The sequence below is a fragment of the Cheilinus undulatus genome, linkage group 8 (assembly GCF_018320785.1).
Source record: "Cheilinus undulatus linkage group 8, ASM1832078v1, whole genome shotgun sequence".
In the NCBI taxonomy this organism is placed as follows: domain Eukaryota; kingdom Metazoa; phylum Chordata; class Actinopteri; order Labriformes; family Labridae; genus Cheilinus; species Cheilinus undulatus.
Genome location: NC_054872.1, coordinates 23,176,421 through 23,199,867, shown reverse-complemented (window position 1 = coordinate 23,199,867; position 23,447 = coordinate 23,176,421). Strand labels below are relative to the sequence as shown.

General features: G+C 40.1%; 1 protein-coding gene across 1 annotated transcript in view; it reads left to right on the top strand.

Moving 5' to 3' along the window:
* lars2 (leucyl-tRNA synthetase 2, mitochondrial) overlaps nt 1–23,447 on the top strand; it is a 65,837-nt gene extending 42,390 nt beyond the window's left edge. Inside the window, exons 13-21 of the mRNA XM_041793109.1 lie at nt 4,946–5,044; nt 8,086–8,223; nt 8,305–8,408; nt 10,527–10,706; nt 10,903–11,072; nt 11,909–11,986; nt 12,079–12,190; nt 16,117–16,244; nt 23,081–23,447. Of these exons, the coding sequence (XP_041649043.1) occupies nt 4,946–5,044; nt 8,086–8,223; nt 8,305–8,408; nt 10,527–10,706; nt 10,903–11,072; nt 11,909–11,986; nt 12,079–12,190; nt 16,117–16,244; nt 23,081–23,257 (1,186 nt within the window). The 3' untranslated portion in view covers nt 23,258–23,447. The remainder of the gene's footprint in view (nt 1–4,945; nt 5,045–8,085; nt 8,224–8,304; nt 8,409–10,526; nt 10,707–10,902; nt 11,073–11,908; nt 11,987–12,078; nt 12,191–16,116; nt 16,245–23,080) is intronic.

The following is a 23,447-nucleotide window of genomic DNA, read 5'->3' as shown; positions in this document are numbered from 1 at the left end:
CTGACACATTAGCGGATCAGTGCCTCCATTCAGTTGTGTTGTGTTGTAAATGGGATGCTAAAAGTGTGCAGGATATGTTTTTTTCTCTCTTACTCAACAGACACAATCAGGGTAAATTATCCTGTCCATTATGGACTAAGCAGAGTGAGAATTGAATTATACTGAAACCCTCTCCAGTGGTTTCCCTCTCCTCAGAACTTCCTGTTTGTCCTCAGGAGAGCAGCACCGACAAATTGAGCAAGGAGGACAGTTTCACGGGAACACGGAGGAGCACTGGGAGCGAGCTTGTGAATTGTGTGATTAGTCCCTCTGTCGTGATGGGGTTATGTAATGAGTGGCATGGGTGACAGGAGCGGCATGAGATGATGATGATGGAGGTTATGTAAGACAGCTGTGCCACACACATTTACCTTTTGCACACAGGAATGAAACCCACACAAGACCTCCCTCGGCATGTGGCTGAACACATTCAAGAAGAAGAGACCCTCTTTAGCCGATGTCTCCCCTCGCTGACATGGGAATCCCCCTCTGAATAAGACTAATCACCATCACGGCGTGTTGATTAAAACAACGGCCCACTCAGCCACAGTTGGCACATGTCATCTGATCATGTTCTCCTACTTTCACAAAGCTACTATAATTCCTCCCATTAGCTGTGATTGATGGCTGTAATCGCCTAGACGCTGTTATCTCTCCCCCCTCTATTGTTGAGTGTCGGTGGGAATTTGATCCCTTCACTTGTGGACCACATCCAATTAAAGTTTGAGAGCGACATGAATATGCGGGTTGACGAGAGATACGTTTATTTGTCCTTGAGGAAGTCATTTCCTGTGTGCACATCTCGTCTCCAACCTTCCGCCGTGCTGTAATTTGGCCCGCCAAGTGAACCCAGCCTCGGCTTAGCCTGGCTGGAAAGGTGTGTGTACAAATGTGTGTTATTTCTTGGATTCTCAGGTAAAGAGAGAGACCACAAAGGTAGCTCAGCACAAATGCAGTGGCAGATGGAGAGATGTTTTCCATGAGAGACATCCTGGAGTGGGCAGCTGCAGCTCTTGCTTCATCTGTTTGAGAGCCTTTTGGCTCCTTTTGGCTCGTCCAGCAAACACTCACTCATTACACACCCATAAACACAGGTTGCTTCAGATTTTACGTGCATATTTTTATAGTTTTGCTTCTTTCATGGCTTAGAGAAAGAAAGGCCACTGCCAGAATAAGTGTACCATCTAATCTCATCCTCTGTACTTAGCTGGTACCATCTGTCTGCCAAATGACCAAAGTTTGGCTTTTGATGATTTCAGATGTTTGACATCGTTTTACAGTGTACATCTTTTTTCAAGCAAAACCAGTCAATCCACCTCATTTCTAGCCCCCATGACACTACGTATGCATGAAATATGGGAGTGACTTCCCATGCCTTTTGTTTGATTTTGCACAGTAACAAGATTCCTGATTTTTAGAGCGGTTTGGAGATTAAAATGTGTAAACGTCATCTCTTACACCCAAACGGGATAGTATCATTATTCCTCTGTCTTCTAGAATTTAGCTAACTTTATTAGCTTCATGTCAGTCTATACATAGTAATAAGGACAATTGGGTTTTGGGAAAGGAGTTAGGACATGACCTTATATACTCCAGGGAGGATGCAGAGCCCAGTCTGAGTTTTAACAATTCTCCCTTTAGTCTACAGGTTTGTTGAAATTCTTATTTAACCAACTAGTCCCTCTTTTAATGTGTGAACTTTAATAACATCCATCATTCATGTGGTCAGCTCTTCAAATCAGTAAATCTAAAATTCTGTATTAAGAATTAATATTAAATTAACATTAAAAAAATGATTTTTTTAATGCATTCAGACAGTGAACAGCATGTTTGAAACACAGTTATTAGAGAGCAACATGAAACAGATCTCAAGCATTTCAAAAAATGCAACTTATACCTTTCAGCTTATAATTATATTTAACTGGATGTTTGATTTTAAATAATGAAAATGTACTTACTAATTGAGAATTTATTTCTTTCAAAACAACTGCCATTGGTGCTAAGTCACTTCAGTAATCAATTGGAAGAAACTTGTATTTCTATCACCGTTACGCAGAGGGGGAAAGTAAGTAATTACATATACTCAGATTTCTGTAATTGAGTTGTTTGTTTACTTCTACTGTAGTTAGTTTTAACCAGACTAATTGTACGTTTACTTAAGTACAATGCTCATTTGGCTGGTCATTTGTTGTTTTTTAATGTGAGACACATTTGCACCATGAGTGAAGTTATTCACTGAGTTAGGGTTACAGCCTATGACTTCAGGTGCTCCTTAAGCAGTGGTTCACAACTCTTTTAGTGTCAGGAGCCACCACAAACATGAAAAAAGACATTTCCTTCCTTGGTTTCTTGGCATACATCAGGAACCTACTGAAAATGGCCTTTCTGTGAAGTTGAGTATCTGCGTTGTTCTTGCCAGAGAAGGCCCACCTTCTTTTTTAAAGAGTTACTGCAGCTCTGACTTATTGTTAAATATTTCAAAAGTGTAGTTTGATTTGTGTTAATTTAAGTCTTTAAGAGCTTCCTCAGCACTTTAAATATTGTGTATTTTACTTTAATATAGAAGTGTAACATTTCCTGAACAACATGATTGGAGATTAGAAATCAAAAATGAGCTTTTCTATTATCAGCAATGAGAGGAATAATTATCTTCAGAATTTATCATCAGAAAGTTGAAGACACCATAAAACACTGGTGTTCAGTAAGGCAGGGAACTCTGGATGAGGAGTGATGCAGGCTGCAGGGGTCTATGAGCCACTGTCCTCAATCAGAAATGTCCTGAAGAAGTGTTGTAAAGTCCCACTCATGACAGCAGTAGCTCTCATGGGCAGTATTTACATTCCCACCACCAGGTGAGCTAATTAGGGATATACAATATGGAGTTGTTGCAGATATCTGATACACTGCTATTTACAAATTAATCTGAGCTGATACCGATATTCAAATATAGCTCAGACCTAAAACTTTTGTCCTTAAAACTCACCATGAAGGTATGTAGGATGAACAAAGTAACAAATTGCAGTCCTTCAAACACTGGAACTGGAAATAAAAGCTGAAATGTTGATCTCTTGTCTGATATTCATCTTTTTGTGTCAAACCCAAATGTTTTTAGTCTACAGCAAAAGTAAAGGAATTGGGCCCACCGTTCCAATACTTTTGGAGGGGACTCTCCCTCTCTTCCACTGAGTCTCCATCTGTAGCTCCTCTGTGTACTCTGGCTCATAAAAGTATCGCCTTGTATCCACATTAAACTGTATTTCAAAATGGTGCCAAACACATTGGCTTTCTGGGGGAAAAATAAAACACTCAAAAATGCTCAATATAGCATACAATTGAGCCAACATTGTATTTAGGCCAGTTTTTACCAAAAACTTACAAAATTACACGGGGCAGTTATACCCGTCAGTTGTGCTTTATAGTGTAGCTTTTCCAAGCATATAATCCAACTGCAAAAATACTGAAATATCCCTTTAATTTTAGAACAATCCCAAAAGACATGAAAATGATTTGCTCTCTTTCTCCCACAGCCTCTTCAACAGGCCATCTGTCAGTCTGTGTTCTTCAGCACTGGTCTTACAAAAAAAATCTTACAAAGTTTTTCCAGTCGAAATTTCTCCAGGAAAATTATTTAGAAAACTTCCACTGTGTATCCTTATAATTTTTCCATTCCTTTATTGACACGACAAAGTTAGCCTCATTTTCCCACTTTTTTGAATATATGATGGGCTTATTCTTGAAGGCTTTAATACAGTTAGAGATTATTTTATGACCTGACTCTGAGCTGTACGCTTAAAAAAAACAAAAAACAAAGAACTTTTAATAAGCTGTAACTAGATCTAGATTTTTTCAAGCTTTCTTGGCTAACATTCTGCAGATATCAATATAAATCCTTGCTGGTTAAGCCAAACTGTTTCTGAAAGATTTGAAGTGTAGATTTACCAAATAAGTCCAAATAGATTTCAAACGTTGCTCTTGCCAGTTTTTTTTTTTTCTTTTTTTTTTTTCAAATTTGTGCATAGTCTATTAAAAGTGAGACCTTTCCTTCTTTCTTTAATGAATTTCATATTACTGGACTATATTTTGGGGTTTCATCATAAGAAATAACACCTGGCCTCCAAATATTAACCTTAGCCTTGTTGCTAGGCAACATCCACCTCTTACCTCATCATCTCAGCCTTATTATAGACCGGTAGGTTGGTCGAGGGGTTTCGCCGCTCATTGTGTGTGTGTGTGTCTGTGTCAGAAAGAGTGGGATTAAAGCATGTGATGAAGGTTTTTGTGAGCAAAAATGAAGACATCCCAGGTGCAGGAAAAACACGAGTCGCTCTGCTGCACAAAGTAAAGCTCTGAGCTTCTGTTTATCTTTCTGGGACGCTGATTTTAACTCTGCTGAGACTCATTAGAAAGTAAAATTCAATCTTCCATTTAGTCATTTGAATTAAATCAGAACAAAGACCCCTTCCTAAACGCTCTATTTTGTTCTCAGTCTTTGTAAATGTCCTCCTCTCCTCCTCTTATGTGAAAGCGATGCTGGCAGATTCGCATCACATACTCAAGTGCTGTTTGTCTTGGATGGGAAAGGAGGGCACGAGGTGGCATTTCCAACACAAACACGCCGTCATGTGCTCAGCCTGCCGCTGTTAGCTCAGGCTGTTAGTCGGGGCACAGGAACACGGCTCTGGTGCCAGTCTGGCTTCTGCTGCACTCCTCTACAGGGACATGACCTCCTACATCCAGATGGAGCCAGCTGCACATTCACACACACTCAAAAACTTCACATAATGTGCCATTTTCACCAAGCATACAAACTGGGGTTGCTCATTTGTTCGCTTCTAATTTGTCTGCCTAATATTGATTGTTGTGCTGCCTCTGCCAACTCTCTGTGTTTCTCTCTCTCTCCTGTTAGATGTAAAGGCCCCGCTAGGAGGGAGACGGACACCATGGACACATTTGTGGACTCTGCTTGGTATTACTTCAGATACATAGACCCACATAACCAACACAGGTACCATCAGCCTCCTCCTGGGATGTCCCTCTGTTTTAGAGCCATTATTTGAAGCAGTAAAACAATTAAATTCAAGTGCTTTATTTATTTTTCCTCCTACATTTTTTCTCATGCTGAGACAGATTTTCAGCACAAACAGGTTTTATTTACACTCTTGTTTGCTCAAATTAAAACGCAATAACCAGAAGAGAAAGCTGCATAAGTGTCCCAAGCAGTGGGTGTAGGCAAATCTGTCTGTTTTTAGATATTTAAAATATGCATTTTTTTTTCTATGTAATCTGCTACAGCACTCTGGTCTGTATGCGCTGCTGGAAAGTTACACTCAAACACATAATTATGCTGCTCACTGTAAGATCACCCACTCTCTCCCACTTATCCATTTCAAACATGCATATACTGCCTCTGTGCACTCTCTCCACACTCACACTTGCATGGAAGTTGCATTTTCTAGCCCGCAGAGATTACGGTGCTGTGGCCGTCACCTGCTGGGATGGTCGCGATAGCCCGAGCCATACAAAGGAGATTAATTTCCCAGTGCCCTGACCTAGCTGTAAAGCTGCTTTTAGAGGAAGGGGGACTGCTCTCCCCATCACTTTCCTTAGCCGGGCAGATTATGGCACAACAGAAAAAGCAATTACGCTATTTGTGCATTTCAGTTTAGCCTGCTGAGCCTGGACAGTGGGGGAGAAAAGATGAAAAAATGAAGGAAGAGATGTTAAAAGTAGCAAGTAAGAGGAATGAAATAGGAAGAGGGTGTTAAATAGAAGAGTGTGTGTGTGTGGTTATGTATTTCAGCTTTCTGGGCTGATGCCAACAAACAGCTAAATTTATTTTCAGCTGTGTGAGTTCATAACTTTTTTCCTCTGCTTCAATTATCCTGGAGACAGCATCATCCCAGAGAAGCAGACAGGTGTGGAAGAGAGTAATGACCGTGTGAAAGGTGACACACAGAGATAGCAGGCTGCCCTTAAAGAGTATCATTAAGTGGAAATCCCGGCCTCTGCTGACCATCACACCAGTCAGGCTAAACACATGCAGCTCTGCTGTTCAAATCTGAAAAAAAAAAAACAGCCCAGGCAGATCATCACACATAGACTGAGTTTAGAGGAAGTCTTTAGAGACAGATCTGAAACAGAGAGTACTTCTGTTGGTTGTATTTTTATATTTTATTGTGAAAGTGAAGCCAGGGACAGAGAGAGATGCCTCAGGATGCTTCTGTTCTCTTTATTCCTGGATTGGATTCAGCCTGCCCCCTAGAGGATGAGTGTGAGCATATTTATAAAGTACACAGACTAAATGTTTACTCAGAACATTTGTGACTTTTTATCCAAACGTCTGCTTTGCTTCCTAGTCAAACAAAACTGATGAAACAATGCATTTTCTTCTAACAGAAACCTTCAGTGGCAAATATTGTTATAACTACTTTTTTCTATATTATATTTACTGAGATATTTTAATGACAAACCTTACTTTCATGAAAATAAAGAATAATGAATGTACCAAAAACATACACCACATCCAACCACCATACTCATGGCAGCTCCATGTTGCTTTGTTGGATTGAACCTGAAGAGAATCCCAGTCATGAGACACTTTTCATCGAGCTCCCACAGTGACTGGCCTCTGCTGACAGTGGCTTCTGGTTTTATAATAATGCCTCTGTACGAAACTGTAAAAACGGAGAATATAAGAAGGGCTCAAGTTAGTGCTGTACGTTCCTGTCTGATCTGATTGTCTAAGAAAGACAAATAGTTCCTGGTAATATAAGCTCACACAGCCATGCAAACCATTCCCCTATTAAACGGGGATTTATGGGACGCCACCTTGACCTGGCCATGGCTGAGTGGAAGAATATTGACACTGGCAGCCAAGGTCAAGCTTAACGGCATATCTTTGTCCAGGCTGTTTTCACCTCTGGTGATACACCTGGAGAACACCAGTGTGTCTTTCTGGCCCTTGGGACATCCACAGCACAACCAGGGGCTCATAGTACCTGCTCAGACGGTACCCTAGGCTAAAGGTTTTCAAATGTTTTTGTCCAAGCAACACCTCAGGTCAAGCCAAAATGTCAAGGCACACCATATCTTTATTTTTGCTGAATCTCCTCTTCGTTTTAATCTTTATTTGATGTATACATGTAGTGATAATGCATGGTTGTTCAGACTGACAACATGTACCAGGACATTCCTGGCCCTCACCATTGGGAACAACTGAAGTACACAAATACACTTTAAAATGCATGTTTTTGCAGCTTACATTTCAGCTATATCTGCCTTATTCACAGCTGTTGATTAAAGCAAACTTTTGCTAATTCAAAACTGCTGCACCTGTTATTTGGCATTTTTACATCAAATTATCTAAAACATGTAGCGGTAGAAATACTACAGAAAAGTTTTAGCTTTTTAATAGGCTGTCCAATTTTTGATACTCTATGATGATGCTGTTGTAAGAATGGTTATCTTAATCAGTGATATGATCCAAAAATGCCAGTGTAAACGTATGTAAAAGTATCTTCATGCATGGTTCCAAATTCCCAAAGCACATAGACTTCCCTCAAGGCCCATCAGTGTGCCTCGCCACAGTATTTGAGAACCACTGCCCCATGGGTACTCGTCACATGCACCCATTACTCCATCCTAAAGTTGTGGACTTTGTTATTTTTTCAACAGATTATTTTTCCATGCCTCTGGTAATATGCAAAGACATCCAGAGCACAACAAGGGTTGTGTATGTCCTCCCTCCTGCTTTATGGCGTCCTCAGGGGGCTTATACTCGCCACATCTACGCCTTACTTCAGCCTCAATTTTGGCTCTAACATGTCTAAAAGTTTGCACACTACTGTATAAACAAGAAAAAAATCAAAACCTGCAAGCCAAACTAAGGATTTACTCATCTGTACACACACACATAGTTACACCCAGGAAAATGGGATGAAGTGAAAAACTTTTAAGTCTACCAAAATGTTTAAAATCTTCAAACACCTTGTGCTTCCCTATTGAGACCTGACTTTAGTTGATGTCTTCTCTCCTATTTCTCTCCAGGCCTTTTGAACGCCACCTTGCTGATCACTGGCTCCCCGTGGACGTTTACATTGGAGGCAAGGAGCACGCGGTCATGCACTTGTACTACGCTCGCTTCCTTTGTCACTTTTGCAGAGATCAGGGTCTTGTCGCTCAAAGGTAGAGCTCACGCTGCTCCATTTGCTTCCACCGTGCATCTGCATTCAGATACGTACATTAATTCTCATCTTTGTCTCGCAGGGAGCCTTTCAGGAAGCTGCTAGTCCAAGGTCTTATCAAGGGCCAGACTTTTAAACTGGCAGACAGCGGGCAGTACCTGAAGAGGGAAGAAATAGACTTCACAGGTATACACTACCTGAATGTAAAGGATGGTTGTTGTTGACACATGTGTAACAGAAAGGACAGGGTTCATGCCTGATACAATCACGAATGACAAACAACAAGTAATGACGTTTTTTCTTATATGCAGTGTCATAAAAAGTATTTACCCCTTTGGATGTTTTACCCTTTTTTGATTTTATAAATCTGTCATTGATGTAATTTGGCTTTTTTGACAGAAACCTCTTTAATGTCAAAGTTAAAAACAGATTTCCACAAGGTAATGTCAATTAAACATAAACATGCAATTAAAATAAGTGACTGCATACATATCTACCCCTTTAATTCAGTAATTATTAGATAAACCTTTGCCTGCAATCACAGCACGAGTCTGTGTGGATAGTTTTCAATCAGACTTGCAGATCTGGACACTGCAATTTTTCGCCATTCTTCTATGCAAAACCTCTCAAGCTTGGTCAGGTTGCATGGGGATCAGGCATGAACAGCCCTTTTTAAGTCCAGCCACAAATTCTCTGTTGGATTGAGGTCGGGGCTTTGACTCAGCCACTCCAGAAAATTCAACTTGTTGTTTTTATCTGTCTCACACTTGACCATGGGGTCTCCCACATTCCTTTTGGCAAACTAGTCAAGATTTAGAATGAGTTTTCATCAGTAGTGGTTTCTCTTTGCCACTCTCCCGTGGAGCTTTGACCAGTGAAAAACCCGGGCAACGACTTTTACATGCAGAGTCTCTCCCATCTCAGCTACTGAAGCGTAGAGTAGTCATAGGTGTCTTAGTGGCTTCTCTCACAATTCTCCTACTTACACGGTTACTCAGCTTGTGGGGATGGCCTGATCTAAGCAGATTTACATGTGCCATATTCCTCACATTTCTTGATGATTGATTTAACTGAACTCTGGAGGATACTCAATGTGTTGGAATGTTTTATTTATCAATCCCTTGACTTGTACTTTTCAATGACCTTTTCTCTGAGTTGTTGGGAGTGTTCTTTTGTCCTCATGGTGTAATGGTAGCCTGGAATATTGACCACTCAGGTGATCCCCATTTCATTAATTGTGAAGCTACGGGCACCAACTGGCTGGACCTCTATTGAATTAGGTCAGCCACTTTAAAGGGGGTGAATATTTGTGCAGCCACTTATTTTACAGACATGTTTTTTTAATTGACACTTCTTTATAGAAAGCTGTTTTCACTTTGACATTTGTAAGGTCTTCTTGTATTTTTTGTCAAATAAAGCCAAATTATATTGACGATGATTGATTAATAAAATCATTAACAGTGTAAAACATCCAAGGTAGTGGATACTTTTTTACAGAAACTGTAGATATTTTATTTTTTACATTTGCCTCACTAAAACATTCAGACTGGCAAGAAACTTGCTATTCAAACAACAATATTAAAGAAAATGAATGAAAAGAAGTGCAGAATAACAAAAACCTTTTAGGTATATACCACAGGTCTACAGCACAGACCCGCATGTAAGAATTGTGGGTAAATTCAGACCATTGAATGACCAGAGGTTCCCATGTTCTAAAAGAACCATTGTCATTCCAGTGGAAGCTTCATGTTTAATCATCCAATAAGGCATGTTTAAGTTTGACCCTCTGTCAACACGGTTAAAATGGAACTTTTTCTGCAGTCTCGTTCAAAGAAAGCATCTTCTAGCACAGAATGTTCTTTTTTTGTCAGATTTCTTTTATGCTTGTCTTTTAATTATTGATGTAAGTTATATTAGTGCTCCTGATTCAATTTTGCTGCTTCCCCTTTCTGTCTTTTTTTTACTATAGCTTCTCTCTGCTGAATGTAATAACCAGATACTTTTGATAAGGCACAAGATGTCCTTTTTGACGAAGGCAAAAGGACTCTTACAGCTGACTTTCATCCAAAGCATTTTCAGCTCCTCTTTATTTGCAAAAAGGAGAGGCATGTGGCTTACGGAGGAAGGAAGGCTTCTTTCTTGATTTTAGAGTCTGGCATTACGACTTAAAATATCAGAAAATTTTCTGTCATTTGATTGTATCTCCAATTAGAAACAATATTTTATTTTGTAGGGTTTAAATGATGCCTCTTGGAGTTAAACGTGACTTTTCTCATCTGCTTCTGACCTCTTACTCACTTCTAGATAAGGAGCCGGTGGCGTGTGGCGGTGGTCGTGTTGAAGTGACCTGGGAGAAGATGAGTAAGTCCAAACACAATGGTCTGGACCCACAGGAGGTGGTGCAGCAGTACGGTGTGGACACGGCACGACTTTACATCCTTTATGCCGCTCCACCTGAACAAGACATCCTCTGGAACTCGAAGAGTGAGTAAATACACTGTTAACCTGTTACTGTAAAACACTGAAACATGCCAGAACATTTTAATCTTTATTGTCTCTATTAAAATGTGATAAATAGTTTCCAGGTATCAGCTTCAAATAAAGTAAAAATAACTCTTTAACGCTCCTTATTTATCAAAATATGCTTTCTACTCCTCTGCCTGTGTGTTTACTTCTTTAGCCGATGCCCTTCCTGGGGTGCTACGATGGCAGTCCCGGCTCTGGCAGCTTGTGTCCAAGCTGAGGGGAGCCCGGCAGCTCGGAGGCCTCCCTGACCCCTCTGTGCTGAAAAAGAAAGAGCTGGCAGAGACCAAGAAGATCTGGAATAATAAGAACTATGCTATTCAAGAGGTACAGCTCATCAGCCTGGATTATTCATAGGCCGATTTCCTTTTTTGACAGTCACATGTTGCAACATTTTCTACCAGTAGGGGTCAGTAAGTGGCTCATTTTCAAAATCCAACCTTGTCACAGTTTGCCTCGATTTGACTAATCACACTGTGACATCCGTCACTTTTCTTGTTTTCAATTCAGTTTCCCATCCAGCACTGGTTCTTGGTAGTTTCTGTTTCATTATACAGCCTTAAATACTTTCTTTTCTTTACCCTGTGTGCTGTTAGCATGTATGCTTAAATATTGTTTTCTCTGACAACTCTGCACAATCACTGTAGAGTAATTTGCTGCTCATTATGTGCTGCAGGACTACACACTCTCGAGGTCCAGCCTTTCCATCCATAGTAACCTGAACCCTCCAGAGTAAACAGTGAAGGAGAGAGGCAATGGAAATTGATTTTAAATCCACTCTGTCTCCTTTCACACTTTATAAATAGCCTCCATTGGCTGCCAGGTTTGATTTTCTCTCTCCACCCCTCGGGGCCAGTGCTTTTAAAGTACCTCAGGCTGCTGGCCAAAAGACCCCAAAGCCGAGGCCGTCCTTTGATCCGTCCCTTAGAAAAGCCTCAGTAATCGACCTCTTTCTCCCTTTGGCTCTTCCCAAATGTGCTCCTCTTCCCATAAGGCTAAGCACGGGGATGGTGACACAGTGTATCTTCAGCTGGTACACACAGTGATAACAGGGAGAGGGGCCTCCTGTTCTTGGTGTGTTAATGTTTTCCAGTAATTATTTACAGGCAGACTTTAAGATAGCTGCTCGTCTTTGATTACTACACTTTGCTTCATATTTTCAGGTGACTGCTCACTTCACAGAAGACTTCCTTTTCAATGCAGCCATTTCCCGCCTGATGGGACTCACCAACACGCTCAATGTGAGAGTTTTACCCTCTGATACCTTTAAATGAATATTTTACATTACTACACATTGTGTAAATTACATTTTTAACCCTGTATGTGTGTTCAGAGTGCAACCGTGAGAGTGGTGCAGCACAGTGTGGAGTTTGAAGAAGCTCTGGCATCGCTTATTTTGATGACAGCACCCATGGCCCCTCACCTGGCCTCTGAACTTTGGGCAGGTTAGTGGCACTCAAAACTTTACAGAATTCAAAAACTGACAAGAAAACATTAAACAGAAGTAAATTTCCTACTATAATGCGATTTTAACAGTTTTGTTTACATTTTTGAGCCTCTGAATAAAGATGAGGTCACCTCATGATGGACAAAATCATAAGCCTGCGGCTCTAGCAAGCCTGACCTTGCTGTTGTGGACAGTGGTCATCGTAAGGGACTTACTCAGATAATCAAATATAAACTGATGCTATTTTAGTCACTCTATGCCCTTTATTTGTATTAAAAATATATGTGTTGATCACTGAAGGTCGTTACCTCATATTTGATGCACACCTGCAATGACTAAATCTTGAGGCCCCTTGGAGTATGAGACCCCTTGCAATTGTCTACATTTGCCTAACCATCTATGATCAACAGATTTTGGTGTATACAGATGAAATATGCCATGTTAATAACAATAAAAAAGCAGAGCTTTATCCGAGATGATGACAAAGCAGCTCCCATTGACAGTATTCTTATGATGGGTTTATATTGTATAGCGGAGAATCCATTATAGATCAGACATTGAAAACTGAGCCACATAGCAGCTTGATGTTGTGTATAACTAATCAGCACTTAGATTCCCTCAAATATTCCTCAGAAAGAATTGAACAAAACTCCATTAAAAACATGACATTCAGATGGTATTTTCTACTAGTCCTAAGGAGAGACAAAGCTTGACTATTTTGATTTTTTTTTTTTAACAAATCTGCATCATAATACTATTTCAGCAAATTTCATTCCCCTTAACTATGAATAAAAGCACAATAAAATTAGTTTATAAGTGAAAAGCGCTACTGTGAGGATAGGAGAACTGACAGCTTTCACATTGTAGACATAACCCCACATGGACAAGTAAATGTTTCCTGGAAGTTGTTTGACACTGACCTTTAGCTTCACCAGAACCAAAGACTAATCCTCCTCTTTTCCCAGACGTCTATCAGATGAAGATTACTGTTGAGTTCAAAATTGTTTCTTTTCTTAAGAACTGTAGAGGGTACTGAGTTGTTTTTTATAATATTATCAGATGATTTTTTGAGCACAAAATCATGTAATAATGATTTTAATCTTTCATTCCTTTTGATATAATTATTGAATACAGTGAACACCCTAACGGTGTCCTAAATTTGTTATGTTCATGAGTGCAGAAAGCTGGTTTTAATACTGAATAACAGACAGTGATCAGTGTAATGAATCTGTGATTCCTCTAAGGCTTTTGCTTTCTGCTATTTTAGCAGGGGAAAGTAAGTGAACAGTTGGCTTATTTAACAGTGCCATTTCAAGACATGGTGTTAAGGCCCTGTGACGTTTCGCCTTAACTATAAATATCATGGAGGTGTAATGGGTGAATGAATCTATGCCCCACTTTGCCACCCAAGAGCTAGTAACAGAGGCATTATAGAGGCAAGAACACGATCAGCAGAGCCAGCAGGGGAGCACAGCACTGTACTATGATTATGTGTGTATGTGGAGCTCCTGCTGTTCTCTGCTCTCTTGCTTTCCTGCAACGCCAAGACACACTTAATAAAGGAACAGGGACACCTAATGTTACTGTCATGGAATCAAGATGAATGTCTGAATGTGTAATGATGGCAGAGCTTTGTTACTACACTGTTGAGGAAATGCAGCATGAAAACAGTTAGAAAGAACAACTATTACATATTTTCTTTCCTTTGAAAGGTTAGGGTGTAGTCAGTATGACGGTGTTTGAAGAGTGCTTGACGTTTCTTTTTATCTTGTCCTTTAAATTGCTGCCATCCATCCTGCTCCTGAAAAGAGCTCTAACCATCTTACTAACTCAAAACACCTGCAAAGGTTTCTTGAGCCTTCATTCTCTCACTCTGGTTCAGTACACACAACCACAATCATGAGGAAGACTGCCGACTTGACAGTTGTCCAGAAGACAATCAGAAGGTCTCTGCTGAAAGGGCAGGCTGTATCAAAGTATATTTAGAGAAAGTTGGCTGGAAGGGAAAAGTGTGGTCAGCTCAGCCTTCAGAGGATTGATAATTAACAAGAGCTTAAACTATCTGAACAAGTAGTGGACTGAGGCTGGAGTTAGTGGATCAAGAGCCACCACACACGGATGGATCCAGGAAATGGACTGTCAGGTCCCTACTGTCTCACATGGGCTAAGGAGAAAAAGAAGTGGAATATTGCCCAGTAGTCCAAAGTTCTGTTTTCAGGTGAGAGTTAATTGTGCATCTCTTTTTGAAATCAAGGTTGTAGAGTCTGGAGGAAGATTGATGAGGCACAGAATCCAAGGTGCTTAAAGTCCAGTGTTCGAAGTTTTCACAGTCAGTGATGGTTTGGGGTGCCATATCATCTGCTGTTGTTGGTCCACTGTGCTTTATCAAGTCCAGATTCATAGCTGTAAGCCATCTACCAGGAGATTTTAGAGCGCTTCGTGCTTCCATCTGCTGAGAGGCTTCTGGAAATACTGATTTCCGTTTCCAGCAGGACTTGGCACCTGCCCACACTGAAGACAGAGGTATCAAAAACTGGTTTGTTGACCCTGGTGTTACTGTGCTTGATTAGCCAGCCAAGTAGCCTGACCTGAACCCTGAGAATCTCTGGGGAAATGTCAAGAGGAAGATGAGAGACACCAGACTCAACAACACAGACAAGCTGAAAGCTGCTGTCAAAGCAACCTGGGCTTCATAACACCCCAGCAGTGCCACGGACTGATTGGCTCCATGCCATGTCACATAGATGCAGAAATCTTTGCAAAAGAAGCCCGAACCAATTACTGCCTGAGTGTATGAATGAAACCTTTAAGCTACTCATCAAGATTAAAAGAAAAAGTCTTGAATTATTTCATTTTTTTGTGTAATGAATAAATTGAAATTTAACTGTTTTAACTGAATTATGTTATATTTTTTAGATGGATTTGTATATTAGGGGGGGCGTATTGAAAAAAAAAAAGATTTAGAGCCACAGTTTTAGATGACACATCAGCAAAAGTATGTGAGGTTTGTGATGAAATGAGGCTCTTTCTAATTGCTGTAAGAGGAAGTTGCCTCAGATAAACGTAATGTTGATGCTGCTCGTTAAAACCGGAGATTGCCCAGGGGGGATGTAATCATCAGTCAGTAAGGCAGTAAAACTACCTTTCTTCTTGTATGTGTGTGGACATGTTAAAGCTTTGCAACATGAAACATTAAAGCTTTCCATCACACAAAACTGAAAATCCTGCTGAACTTGACCAAGCATAAAGAAAACAAACAACACAAGGGAATATGTAGCGCCACTCTTCGTGCCTCTTATTAAAGCTTGCCCCTTCACTGCCCTGATGGAGGACATCCCCTTATTGTCAACGACATACACACACAAGACACACATATTTAAAAGCTCTCTCCAGCTGTTAGCCACAGTCAGGAAAACATGATGCATTATCACCAGGAGGAAAAGGTGTGCTCTTGTGAGATGCAGTGTGCCACTTGTTTGTGCTAAAATATGGAGTCAGTCAAGGAACTTTTGACCTCTGCTGCACTCAGTCACCATGTACTTTTTTACTCTTTAAACACACATACACAGGATAGAAGAGGAAGTTCACATCCTTCCCTTTTGCTTTGAAGGGGATGCACACATTCACAGGGCTAAATGTGGAGAGGGTGGGGTTTTATTTGAGCCTTGATCATTAACAAAAATGAAAATAAGTTTAATGTTTTAAAGAAGCAACATAAGACAGTGGTGCCAACATAAAAATCCAAAGCAAGTTAAAAAAAAACATGTACATGCTATTTTTTGGTCTAATTTTACTCATTATTTTCATCCCCACCCTTTTGGCTGAGTTGCGTAATGCTATTCTGAGACAGCTTCAGCACATTACAGTATCTCTCAAGTGTGACTGAATCTGTTGTCAGTGTTGTTTCACCCTTGTTTCTGTCAGGTATTTCTAATGTGCAGAACCCCCTTACCCCCATCACCCAGCATGGAGGAGACGTCCTGCAGCAGCCCTGGCCGACTGTAGACCCCAAGTACCTGGATGCCCCTGACTTTGTGGAGCTGACTATACTGGTAGGATCACACACTCATGTTTTTTTCCTGAATATTTTTCCTTTGTTGTCCTGCCCCAGTTATGCTTGTAAAACTTTCAACCAGACTGGGGACAAAAAATTGTCAAACAAAGCTTTTACTCTTCTTAATTGCTTTTGAGCATAATGGGTTTTCACTCAGCGACAGCTCTCTGCTAATAATTTATACATAACTTTTATTAAAGCACATTCTCACACACATTCCCTCTCGAATCCACTCGAAATTTCTCTCAAACTCTCCACTCTTTTAATTGAAGTCTCAGGTCCATGATTACACTCAAAGTCTGTAATTTTAAAGAGAGGCTATGATTACTGTGTGTGCACGTCTGCATGTGTGTGTGTGTGTTTGTGAGTCTGCATGTCAAGTGTATGCTGTATGCTTAAAAGTCAAGTGGATGAAAAATTAAAAGGCAGGGGCAGATACACCATGCTAGTCTTGACTGTCACACAAACATTTCTTGAGTATTTTTTGTGCTGATGAGCTCAGGCACTCAAAAAGTGAAAGTCCTCCTCTCAAAAGGAATGAAAGGTGTTTGTCATACCTGCTAAAGCTCCCGTTTTTTCTCAGATTCCTCTCATATTTTAAAGCCATCTGCTCCCACCTTCCATTTTATTATTTCACCTTGCAACTTCCATAATTTCCATGGCCCAACTCTCTGGGGTGTTTCTTGGGTTTTGGGACATAGGGGGCTGAGTACAGACCCCTGGAGGGGTTCTGGAGGGAACCTCCCCTGGAAGAAAGTCAATAAACAAGCTCTACTTTGATAAATATTTATGCATTCTGGCACCTTCTCTATATTTTAAAACTATGGTCCCTATTTTGACAGCTTAAGGAGTTCCATATAAAGTGCATGGTGCACTGTGATTTCATTCCCACAACATTAGAAACAACCAAAAAAAAGCTGTGAAAACTTCCATATGAGGAGTTCAAGTTGGATGTTGAACATTTCGTTTGCAGAGAGCTGACTCACTCCTGTAGGTTTGCAGTCATCTGATCCTGATGTCACACAAATGCCAGGCAAGGGACAGGAAGTGAAGAACTGCTGTTTGGAATGAATGGGACCAGAGGAAAGTCAGTATATTAAAACTCTAAATGGATCTCCACACTGCAATTATCATCAGAAATTTCCACATGCATTGAGTATGATCCCTACATTTTACTAATAAGTGATTTTTACCACAAGTTAGCTGAGTCACCCAGCATGGAGGGGATCAGTCTCACAAATTACTTCTGCAGACCTCCTTGCATCTAGCACCTTCTTGTCAGATAAAGGGAGACAATAGTCTTGAAGAGTCTTGTACTGGACCAAAAGGCTAGCTGCGCTTCTGTAGCATATGAAAAAATACTTGTCATAAACATGCATTTAATGGAATATGTGACATACTGTTAGATTTTGCAAACGTACCTAAATCTAATGTAGCTACATAGATAATGTGCCTACTGTACGTAGATGCTTTGTGAGCTTAGCTTTAACTACGTTAGCTATAGAACAATGTGAGCTTTATCAAAAATGTAGTTAAATTAACTGTCTATGTAAGCTACGCTTGCTGCACTGGAATTTTTTAAATGGGGGACAAGCTTTTTTCCTGTTAGCAGACTGTTTACTCACCCTTTACTCACCTTTATTTAACATTTCATAATCAGGTTTTGTAGGCCAGGTTTTTAACTTTGGTATCCTAACCCTTACCTTAACCCTTAACCTAACCCTAAACTTAAGTTTAATTTGAGCTGTCAAACCTTTTTTTTTTTTTCTTTTTTTGCCTTAATATGTCACTACTTTTTGACACAAAAGTAACTTTTATTTTCGCACCTGGAACTGTTGGTACAGTCATAAACAGCAGAAATGTTATTTTGCAGTAAGTGCCTGTTACTTCTTATACCAAGGGGCCTGTCGGCTTGCAAACGTCAGGGCCACCCCCTTCAGTGTGGCATTCATCAGCGCAGCAAATTACACAATTATTGATGACCTGTCCAATTTATTGACAAAATACATCAAATGTCAGTTAAGTGAGCTGTAATGACAACATGACATCTTCAGTGGAGGCCACAAATGTAGAACAACTAAGGGGAATCCAATCTGAGATCTCAGACTTTACACTTTGAAGGAGATGAAACAGCCCTGATTTTGACTTTTCAAGTCTTTTGGGATTTATTGTAAGAAGGGTTTTGATGAAAAATTATTCCATGTGAAATTTGAAAAGTGTTATGCCTGGTCTGTGCTAAGCACCTGATGCTCTCAGGCCCAAGAAATGCCCCCTGCTCCAGACCGCCTGTATTTTGAAACTCAGAGAGAGAGAGATGGCCCTTTCTGAGGTTTACTGTACCGACAATCAAAGAGAATATCCAGCTGTGAAGGGAGACTCTGAAAATCAAACCTTAGCCTCAAACACGCCAACACTGTACAAACAAAAATGTATATGGGATACCAATCACACAGACACAAGAGCAGACTCACATGTCACATGTTATACTCATTTAAAAGATAAAAGCTGAAACTGCTTTAATCTGACTGTTTTTCTTTCCAAAGCATTGTATCCCTGGAGAGAACCATCTAATCCTCACACACTCTCCAAACACTCACACATGATGCAGGATGGCAGCAAACGCAGTCACCTGACTAGCAGCACCTGTCTTTGGCCTTTCGGATTCTCCCTCTGTACTCTGACAGAGAGGCGAGAAACCACAAGATAAGAGAGCTGCAGTGTTTGTTATTGGAGCTTATAATTCTCTTTGTGAGGACCAGTTTCAGTTCAGTTCAGCGTCGTGCTCACCACCTCAAAGGACTGTTTGAAGGTTACAGAAAGAATTAGGTTTAGTTGTATTTGGGTGGGAGAGCATTATGTCAATTAGGAGCTTAGCAAATCCACAAAGACCAGTGTTTATGTACATGTGTGTGTTTATCATCCACTTACAACAAACGTACTTGTCAATATAATGGATGATATAAAGTAGAACTTGAATAACAAGGTAGGCAAACTAAAAACTCACTAAGACAAAGGCAATAAAGATGTCAAACTATCAAACACATATACATCTATTTTTAGAGTCTTATCCAAGTTTCCCCATGCCCCTATCAATTTCCTTGTTTTAGAAACAAGTATTTTTCATAAAATTGCCTTACTTGTATTATGTATGCAGATTTTTTACAGCAACACATACTGACATACAGTTGCAAGAAAAAGTATGTGAACCCTTTGGGATTCTTGGATTTCTGCATAAATTGGTCATAAAGTGTGTTCTGATCTTCATCTAAGTCACAACAATAGACAAACGCAGTCTGCTTAAACTAATACTGCAGAAAAATGATATGTTTTCATGTTTTTATTGAACAAACCATGTAAACTTTCACAGTGCAGAGTGGCAAAAGTATGTGAACCTTTGGATTTAATGACTGGTTGACCCTCCTTTGGCAGCAATAACCTCGACCAAACGTTTCCTGTAGTTGCAGATCAGACCTGCACTACGGTCAGGAGGAATATTGGACCATTCCTCTTTACTAAACTGTTTCAGTTCAGCAATATTATTGGGATGTCAGGTGTGAATCGCTCTCTTGAGGTCATGCCACAGCATTTCAATCGGGTTAGGGTCAGGACTCTGACTGGGCCACTCCAGAAAGCGTATTTTCTTCTGTTGAAGCCGTTATGTTGTTGATTTACTTCTATGCTTTGGGTCGTTATTGCTTTGCATCACCCATCCTCTGTTGAGCTTCAGTTGGCAGACAAATGGTCTTAAGTTTTCCTGCAAAATGTCTTGATAAACTTGGGAATTCATTTTTACGTCAATGACAGCAATCTGTCCAAGCCCTGAGGCAGCAAAGCAGCCCCAAACCATGATGGCCCCTCCACTATATTTCATGGGATGAGGTTTTGATGTTGGTGTGCCTTTTTTTCCTCCACACACAGTGTTGTGTGTTCCTTCCAAATAACTCAATTTTGGTTTCATCTGTCCACAGAACATTTTGCCAGTAGTGCTGTGGAACATCCAGGTGCTCTTTCGCAAACTTCAAACATGCAGCAATGTTTTTTTTTGGACAGCAGGGGCTTCCTCCGTGGTGTCCTCCCATGAACTCCATTCTTGTTTAATGTTTTACTTATTGTAGATTTGTCAACACAAATGTTGGCATGTGCCAGAGATTTCTGTAAGTTTTTAGCTGACACTCTAGGATTCTTCTTCACCTCATTGAGCATTCTGTGCTGTGCTCTTGCAGTCATCTTTATAGGACGACCACGCCTAGGGAGAGTAGCAACAGAGCTGAACTTTCTCCATTTGTAGACAGTCTGTCTCACTGTGGACACATGAGCGTCAAGGCTGTTAGAGATACTTTTGTAACCCTTTCCAGCTTCATGCAAGTCAACAATTCTTGATCGGAGGTCTTCTGAGAGCTCTTTTGTGCCAGGCATGGTTCACATCAGGCAATGCTTCTTGAGAACAGTAAACTCAAAACTGGTGTGTGTTTTTTATAGGGCAGGGCAGCTTTAACCAACACATCTAATCTCATCACACTGATTGGACTCCAGGTTTGCTGACTCCTGGCTCCAATTAGCTCTTGGAGAAGTCATTAACCTAGGGGTTCACATACTTTTTCCACCCTGCACTGTGAATGTTTACATGTTTTGTTCAATAAAAACATGAAAACATATCATTTTTTGTGCGGTATTAGTTTAAGCAGACTGTGTTTGTCTATTGTTGTGGCTTAAAAGAAGATCAGAACACATTTTATGACCAATTTATGCAGAAATCCAAGAAATCCCAAAGGGTTCACATACTTTTTCTTGCAACTGTATCTTAAATGTGTGTCTTTCTGCATGGTTTGATCACATCCCTTCATCCTAAAGTGATCGCTCTTTTAGCTTGTCTGAGACACAAGTCTGTAAGTACATTCTTGCTATTTTTAATTGTAACGTCTCTTGGGCAGTGTTGGGTAGCATTACTTTTAAAACTAACTCATTTGATCACTGTTTTCTTTTCAATAATGAAAATTTCTTTCATCATTGTTTCAGTTTAACTAAATGAGGATTAGTGATGCATAGTGGTATTTTTGTTCTTCAAATTCCTTTTAATTGTATCAATTTAAGACAGTTTTAATTGTTTGTGTAATTTTAATTGTTTAATTATTTGTAGATAGAGAATTGTTCTCGAAAGGCCATGTTTTGAGTGGTTTATGACTATGCCAAGTAAAGTGGCATAGAAAGTGCAAGAACACAATAATTCTTCATTTTTAAGCTAATTTTGAGACCTGGAAGTAATGAAGTATTCAGGCAAAAATAAAGAAATTCATGGAGAAATGGCAGTGGGCAAGTATTAAAAAAACCCTCCATCTAAAGCCTGGTGGGGCGGTGTTACACAACACTCGTGTATGTTTCCACAAAATGGTCCAGTTTGGTTCAGTTTAATTTTGTCATGGTTTAGTACATTAACCCCTGACCTTACCCGTGCTTCCTCAGCTGTATACCTCCAGTCTCGCTCACTGAGACGAGAAATCCATCTCTTTATTGGTCATTTGGCTTATCTTAGTTGAGCTGATTGTTTGGCTCCCAAACTTCTCTTCATTTGGTGCCAGTTTGGCTTTTTTGAATGTAGATTAGATAACAAAAAATCTTCATCTGGCTAGACGAAGCTAGACACTACTCTGCAGGACTGGGTATTTTTGATATTTATCACCTCCACACCAAGTTAATTGGTTAAACTGGTAAAAATCACTTTTTTGTAGAGTGTAGGGATTGTACTCAATGTATATAGAAGTTTTCTGATTATAATTGCAGCATACACGTCCATTAAGAGCCGTAAAGTTCTAACTTTACTCTGTTCCCATTCATTCCTTATGGCTGTCCACCACTACCTAAACCCCAGCTGACATTCAGGATCATATGACTGCAAACAACCTATAGGGATTTTGCAGTGATCATGGAAATCACATAATTATAAGTAGATGTATACTGGTTGGCTCTTAGTCAGGTATTTCAGTACAACATAATGAGGTTAAGATTGATTAATATACTGAGAAAAGCTTGTTATGTTTATTTATCTATTTATTTTACAGTTTATTTTTAGTTCATCTGGGCTACCAGCCAGAATACAGTGCATACATTGAAACTGATAAGGCTGAGAAGAGCACATTTTCTAATTGATTGATCAGTGTGTGGGTGTAATTTGAGCCAACTAAGATTTTCTTTGGTTCACAACAGCCCTAGAAATTGACACTGAAAAACAACACTTAACTCCAGCTCTGACACTTTCCTAAAGATTTAATTACAAATATTTTCTACAGCAATCATCATTGCCTATTTTACCAGTTTGACAGCTTCCCTGACACGCGCTCTTCTATACTCAGTCATATATTTTAGCTTCCAGTGCCTGATGATGATGGTGATGTTGGTTTTCCTCCTGCTTGAGCTCTCTGTTGTGGCCTTGCTCAGCTCTGTGGAGACAACCTCACTGCCTCTGTCTTCTCTTTAATCACATACTCGGGGTTTATCCCTGAAAAGAGGCCAGGGCTGAGTGGCCTCACGCACACAAAAACACTCACATACAGCACTCTCCAAATAAACACCATTAATTTTCAAGCTCTCCGGGAGACATGATCACATTTAGCGTGTGCATACATACACTTGCTCTTGACTGAGAGGCTTCCCCGTACCTACCACTTACTATGTGTTTAGAGGGTTTGCTGTATTTGTGGAAGGAGAGGTGGAGTCTGTTATTTTGGGGATTTTATGCCAGGAAGAAAACGTTTTGGTACAGCTTGGCACGGCAGAGTGGAGGCTTGTTTACATTAGTAACCTTATCCCATCTGTTTATCCCTTGATTCTTACCTTCAGATAAACAACAAGCCATGTGGGACGATGACCATCCCCCAGAAGGTTTCCAAAGACTCAGAGAGGGTGCGACAGCTCATCCTGGAGAGCCCACTCGGGCAGAAGCATCTCGGGGAGTGCAGCATCAAAAAAGCCATTCTCTCTCCAAGGACTGCCCTCATCAACTTCCTCACTGATTAGTGATGTACATTCAGTATTGCTTTTATCACTGCAACATGATTCAGCAGGGAGTAACTAAGGAAGAACTGGGACTTTTATTGGGTGTAAATTACACTGCAAGAATAGGGAGTTTTTTTTATGTAACTTGAGTGTAAATATGTCTAGAAATGTTATTTATACCATTCTTTTTGAATAAAAGGTTTAAAAGTGA